The 6,921-nt window shown below is 36.6% G+C and overlaps 1 protein-coding gene across 1 annotated transcript in view; it reads left to right on the forward strand.

Moving 5' to 3' along the window:
• AK9 (adenylate kinase 9) overlaps positions 1 to 6,921 on the forward strand; it is a 233,855-nt gene that overhangs the window by 132,261 nt on the left and 94,673 nt on the right. The window contains exon 22 of the mRNA XM_006881222.1: positions 112 to 228. Within this exon, the coding sequence (XP_006881284.1) occupies positions 112 to 228 (117 nt within the window). The remainder of the gene's footprint in view (positions 1 to 111; positions 229 to 6,921) is intronic.

The following is a 6,921-nucleotide window of genomic DNA, read 5'->3' on the forward strand; positions in this document are numbered from 1 at the left end:
ATTTCACCAAAGAGAGTGGTCCTGATAATTAATTGTTCTAGCTTGTGTATATGACATATCTTTTTATTGTATAAATATATTCCTAACTGGTTTTATTTATTTCTTTTACAGAACCATTTAAATATTCCGCATGGGAGTTAACTATAGAAGATTATGATGAAGAAACTGAAGACTATCAGGCTGAAGCAGAATTGGATGAGGAACTTGAAGAAGAGGAGGAAGAAGAAGAGGAAGAAGAAGAGGCAAGATTCTTTTCTTTCTCATTCTCATTTGTCAAGTCAACTCGGCATGTACATTTCCAGAATGTGAATGGGCTCAAATATGTCTGAGATGATGAGAAAGTGATAGGATAGGGCAGGGTTCAGACTGATGTTCACAGGGTCACTGAGTCTTACTCAACTTGATGACACCTAAAAACAACTTACTGATAAAGGGATAACTTTCCTGACTTGCTCTCTTTCTAAGAGGAAATGAAAAATGCCATTCTTGAGATCCCAATAAGTGTTTAAAGTCAGCAATCTGAGTGAAAGGTGTATTTTAAAGTGTAAGAACAACAATACAGGTAGAAGACATCACTTCATCATTGCTCTGATTAGACTGAAGCCCTGGTGGCACAGTGGTTCAAGTACTTGAGTGCTAACTAAAAGATTGATAGTTTCAACCCCAAAGTGGCTCCACGGAAGATGATACCATCTGCTTCTATAAAGAAAAAAGCCTTGGAATGCCTATGGAACTTTCTAAGCCAATGGGGAAAGCCTATGCAAGCAGATGCTATCTGCTTCTATAAAGAATACAGCCTTGGAAAGCCCATGGGTTCGTTCAGCTCTGCATGAAGAGTTGCTGTGGGTCAGAATCAACCCAGTATTGATGGGTTTTTTTATATGTTATTTATCCGATATAAATACTTAAAATTTTAAAAATATCTTTGCCTACATATTTTTCTAATTGTTAGTTAGCGCAAATCCACCAGATACTCCTTGGGAGAAAGACGGACAATCGCCTCCTATGTGATGAACCTGCCTCTGAAAACTCACTAGAGAGTCAGCTATGGGTCAGTTTCCACTCAATAGTGTACAATTAAAACAGTGAGTTACATATGAAATTTTTTAAGAAATTACAGACTACTTAAAATGCACAGAAATTTTTAAAATAAAACTACAAACTATTTAAAATGCATAATATAAAAGTCATATGTGAAGGCACTATGTGGCAGAAGGCAAATTTGGAGTTGTTTTTATTTTCATTGTTTTACTTAAGTGCTGTTGAGTCACAGATGATTCATAGTTACCCTATGAACAGAAGACCTGAACAATTGTATAACAACTTTCATCATTTCTCCAAGTTCATAGTTTCCAGAAGCAAGCTATTTCGGAAGTGTATGCCACTCCTGCTTCCAAGCCTGTTTTAATCAGGGAGCTCCACCAAACACTGTCCACCATGGGTAACCATTATCACATTTGATGCATCAGTGTCACAGTGTTTAGCATCTCAGTAACCACAAGTTACCTCTTTACAGCAAATGTATAGACCAGTGCTATACCACTTAGAAGAATGTTTGACCAAAAACAATTAAACCCTAGGCCTGAGGGCTGCAGATTCAAGTACTCACCTTTGAGTTGGTAGCATAACTTGCTATCAACCAGGTCTGCAGAACTCTATGTTGGTGATGGTGTTATTAAGTGCTGTCAAGTTGCAGACAACTCATAGTGACCTAATGAACAAAAGATCTGAACAATTATATAACTTTAATTTTTTTTCTCCAAGTTCATAGAGTTTCCAGAGGCAAACTATTTCAGAAGTGGATGCTACTCCTGCTTCCAAACTGTACTCAGATAAAATATACAATGCAGAGGAAAATCTGAATTTTACATAAATGATTTTATGCATTGGAGGTACTTATCCTGAGAAAGTCTTTGTTTTCTGATATTAAAATTTTTAATTGGGTGGTTTGTATTGTTATTAGCTAACTCAGGTAGCCCTAAATTAAGTGTTTTTATTAGGAAACAGACTGGGGGAAAATAACAAGTATTAAACTTGAGAACCTCAGAACAAAGCACAGCAAAATAAAAGGAAAAAATATTAAAGGCAAAAAAGAATAATGACAGAGGAAAGACAAGGCAAAATATAAACAGATATGATTGTAAAAAATGTAAAATTAGCTCATAGACAAGAACATTAAAACAGACAAACTTCTGAAAAATCAAGAAACGTAAAAAAGAAGCAGTGCATGTGAAATGAAATCAGTATATAATTAGATAAAAAGACAGTTCATTTAAATGATAAAAGTTGTATACTAATATATTTCTATGTGAAGATGAAAATAATTTTACACACAAAACATCAATTACTAAAATTTGCTTAGGAGAAAAGAGAAGACCTAAAAAACCCCAAAAATAATAGAAGGATTTGTACATCACTCCTGATATACTTTCTTTCATTAGACTATCCCTATGTTACACGCCTCATGTCATAGGAAAATATAATTACTTCTCAATTAATTTTGAAGCTTGCATACCTATAATATAAAATTGAACAAAGATGGAAGATGGCACAAAGAAAGTGTAACCTTATTTTCTTTTGCATTTTTACAGAAAGTTGTTCTTCATATTTTATTATGTAAAAAGTGGGCATGTTGTAGAACAATGTAATACATTATTCTGCTTTTCATTTTTAAAATACTCTGCTTAAATATATGTCTATTTTTACATTTATATTGGTAGAATATAGTTAGGAAAAGGGTCTTAAATGGTACACACAAAACTATTGAGTATTATCATATTTGAAGAAAAAGTATTTTCATTCTTTTTAAAATTTATTGCAAGATTTTCATTCTTCATGTTTTCATTCTTTACACATTGTGATGTATTTCGAATACTTTACCATCAGGTTCATTTCAATTGATGGCAACCCTCTATCAGGTTTCTGAAGTTGTGAACCTTCATGAAGGTGAAAGGTTTCAGATCAAAGCCAAGAACCATGCCGAGGTAGAAATATTCCTCAAAGTTGATTGCACATAGGGCTACTCAGCAAGGGAAGTAGTGCTGGGAGTTGGGCTTGGGAGAGCTTCTATGGGGTTTTAGCGAGTGTGTTTTAAGGGGTTGTGAGATGAGTTGATGTTGCAGTAGTTCATTGGTACATAAACTTTCTGGATTTTCTGATTTGGGGAAAAGTCCTGATAGGGAAATTTCTGAGTTTCGGTTTTGAAAATCCTGACATAGGATTTTCTAAGTTGAAATCCAACCATTCTTATTTTTAGCCTAACATTCCCACCTCCGTGGTGGTAGGGGATGATGAGGTCTTCTGGCTGCTTCCTGCTGGATAGGGGCATAGTGTGGTTTAGGGGAGGCGGGTATGCTATGCTGTCTCATTTGAAGTAAGCAGTGTGTACTTCATCATGCACTGATGTATGATGGTTTGGTTGATAAATATGCAAAACTGCTTCTGCAAAAAATTAGTTAAAAAAATTTGAGTAAACATGGCCCACAGGTTAATGTAAGAATAAACAATAGTATAAGAGGTACAAAGGGCAGTAGCCATCCCACCATAGAAGGGAAAGTATCGTGGAGAGAAGAGAGTATGGATTAGGCACTACTTGATGTACTGGTTGTTTGAAATTATTGATAGCTCAGGGATCTTGCACATGGCAGTATGTGCCATCTGGTTTCTTTACTGGAAGTATAGGAGTGTTGTAAGGAGAATGAGTGGGAATTAAAATACCAGTTTTAAGGAAGTTAGTTATAATGGGCCTCAGTCCTTGGAGATGTCTTATACTGATGGGGTACTGGGGAATGCATGGAAAGGAGGTTTGGTCATTTAATATGAATAGGAGTGTGAGGTGTAGCTACTGATGGATTAGAGGTATCCCAAACTATAGGATCAACTTGATGGGGTGGCAGGGGAAAAGTGGAGATGGGGAGAGAACTTTCATCAGGAGTTAAGCACAGAAGAAAAAGTAGTATTGGACTAGGACTGGGGATGAGGGTGAGGGTTGTAGAAGCTTTAAATATGCTTAAAATATCTCAGCCTACTAGTGGCAAGAAGCTGCACTGCAATCCCGAAGGTGTGCAGTTGGAAACCACCAGATTATCTGATGGAGAAGGAGGGTCAATCTCCTTCTGTGTCAATTGGATCAGATTCGATGATATACAACAAGAAGGGCGGGGAGGGGAAGAAATGAAAAAGTTGAACACAGAAACTCAGTATGACCCAGCTATTCCACTACTAGGAATATACCCCAAGGAAATTAGAAGTGGGACACAAATGGAGATTTGTACACCAGTGTTCATAACCACATTATTCACCATAGCAAGAACTTGAAACAGCCCAAATGTCCAATTAAAACAAAATTATTGAGAAATTGTGGTACATTCACACAGTGGAATACTATGCATCACTCAGGAGCAATAATTTTGAAAATTAGTATACAACTTGGGAGAGGCTGCAGAGCATTATGCTGAGTGAACTAACACAGAGTCATAAGGACAAATACTGCATAGATCATTATTGTAAAAATAGAAGGATAGCTAGTAAAACATGTACAGGAATTCAAAGAGGCAGGGTGGAGAGGTGAGGGTAGGTAAGGGTGAAACCACAGAGCTGCACAGTTTGGTAGGTGGAGGGAGGGGGGAAGCAAATGGGAAGGATCTGGGTGAAAAGACAGGGTAATAGGCACAGTCCAATGGTGATTAATTTTATAAAACAATGCATGAGAGGGGAGCTCTGGTGGCCTAGTAGCAAGAAGCTATACTGCAATCCCAAAGGTACACACGGTTCAAATCCACCAGATGCTCTGCTGGAGAAGAAGGGATAATTTCCTCCTGTACCAGTCAGATCTGATTTGACGGTACATGCACAAAAAATAATAAAATAAATTTTAAAAAAAACAATGCATGAGAATGAGTGAAACAATGTGAATGAAGAATAGTGTAAAAACACAGTATATATATATATACTTTGCAAACAACCCAGTTAAGAAATAATATATAGTGGCAGGTATGTGAGTGATTGTATGAAACAATGTAAATGAAATATTGTATAAAACACAATGTATATGAATGAAACATAATGTAAAGGAATTATATGAAAAACAATAAAAATATTTTTTAAAAAGAAAGAAATATCTTGGCCTAGTAGAGAAGTGGGGCACTGCAATATTATGAGGAATTGATGGGTTAACTGTATATTTTGAAATAAACATCGTAAGGGAAGAGTCATACTTGAGCTATTAATTTTCTTGTTACTCCTGCTACATTGGTTTAGGAGAGAATTAAAGGCTATATTTGTAAAATTTGATTGCAAAGGCCTCTGGTCAAAAATAGATCCTGTTTTGTACGTTGAGTGAAATAGAAAACGCTCAGTTGAGGTCCAGTCTTGAATTGGGCTGGGGGTGATAATCCAATCTGTAGTGGATGGTTGGGTGCACACATAGCTGGAGGACCACTGTGGGTTTGCTTGGAAATGCAGTGAGGCAGAACTATTACTAATAGAAAGGATGAGAGAGTTCAGAGGGAGTTTCAGTGATCATTACAGAAAAGATGATGAGGAACGGAGATCTCATAGTTAGAGAAGAAAGAATAGGCAGAAAGTATAAAATGATATTTGGTCAGAGATAAAGTCTTGGAGAGACCCCTGTAGCCAGAGACCACTGATAGAGAACAACTGATCTATAGTGTGGAGGATTGAGTTCTAAGATCCAGTTAGTAATAAAAAGAGAGAAAGAAAGACTGAACTCATTAGGACTGGGTTACACTGGAGGCTGGTTCTAAAGATAACTTACTTCTGTATGAATCTGAAGAACAGATATATGTTGGCAATTTGGATACTTGTTGAGGAACTGCTCTAATATATAAACGGGTAGTCAGCAATAGGGTAATTTTTATTAGACTGAGTTTGTTAGAACACCTTGGCTAAAATATTTTTCTTAATTATATTAACTGATTCTCCGTGTTTCTGGGTTAGTTTACTTAAAGGCAAATAAAGGATAAGAGTCAGGGTGGAGGATATAGTAAAGAACATTATATGGCTTCTGGGCTGGTCAGATGGGAGTATTATAAGGAGATGGTATATTTACATATTACTGAAAAGAATGGATTTGTAAAACACTGTACAACATGGAAAATTCAGAGGGCATTATGCTAGGCGAAGTATTCTAGGGACACATGCTATGTAGTAACAGTTATAAAGTAGGTCTGACATGGGGGGTTGGGAGGAGAACAGGACTAGAGTAGACAGATAATAACCACTGCACTGAAACAGATAAAGGAAAGAACTGCTTAAAAGGAATGTATGATTAGACACTGTATGTAGGATAATAGCTGAGAATAAGAGGTCATAGAGATGACTGGGCAGGGGGAGATAGGTAACTGTACAGATCTTTTTTAATGTCTGAATCAGTATGTTGGCAGAGGGAAAGAAGGTTGCTAAAAATCTCAAGACAGAATGACTCGTTCTAGTGTCCAGAAGAAAGTAAGTTCCTTTTACCAGCAAAGTCCATGCATACTCCAGGCTTTTCTAGGTTTACTAAAGTGATGCTATCCTAGTAACTCATACCACCCTTGAGGGTGCTAGAGCCCTGTTGGTCTGATTGCTCTTTTGCTACCAAGACTGGCTTGAGGCAGTGCTGAGCCAGGAAGACTGCATTGAAAGCAAGTGGCAAGAGGCTTCTCTTTTGCCCCTTTACTTTTTGTTGCAGCATGTTTTAATATTCATGGCTTATGTGACCAAGATGAAGCTTTATATAACAGAAGTTAAAGCCTTGAAATTGGAGGTTTAGGATGCGTTTGCTGGATGAAAAGGTTTTAAATATTCTGCAATAGCCGTTTTAAGAAATTTGGCTTTTGCAACAATGAATGAATGAAAACCCAAAATCTCTGTAAATTGTTCATTAAAACTAATAAAATTTAATAATAAAAAAAAAGAAAT

Source organism: Elephantulus edwardii, unplaced genomic scaffold (genome assembly GCF_000299155.1).
Source record: "Elephantulus edwardii isolate Elephantulus edwardi_28Jun2011 unplaced genomic scaffold, EleEdw1.0 scaffold00013, whole genome shotgun sequence".
Taxonomy (NCBI): Eukaryota; Metazoa; Chordata; class Mammalia; order Macroscelidea; family Macroscelididae; genus Elephantulus; species Elephantulus edwardii.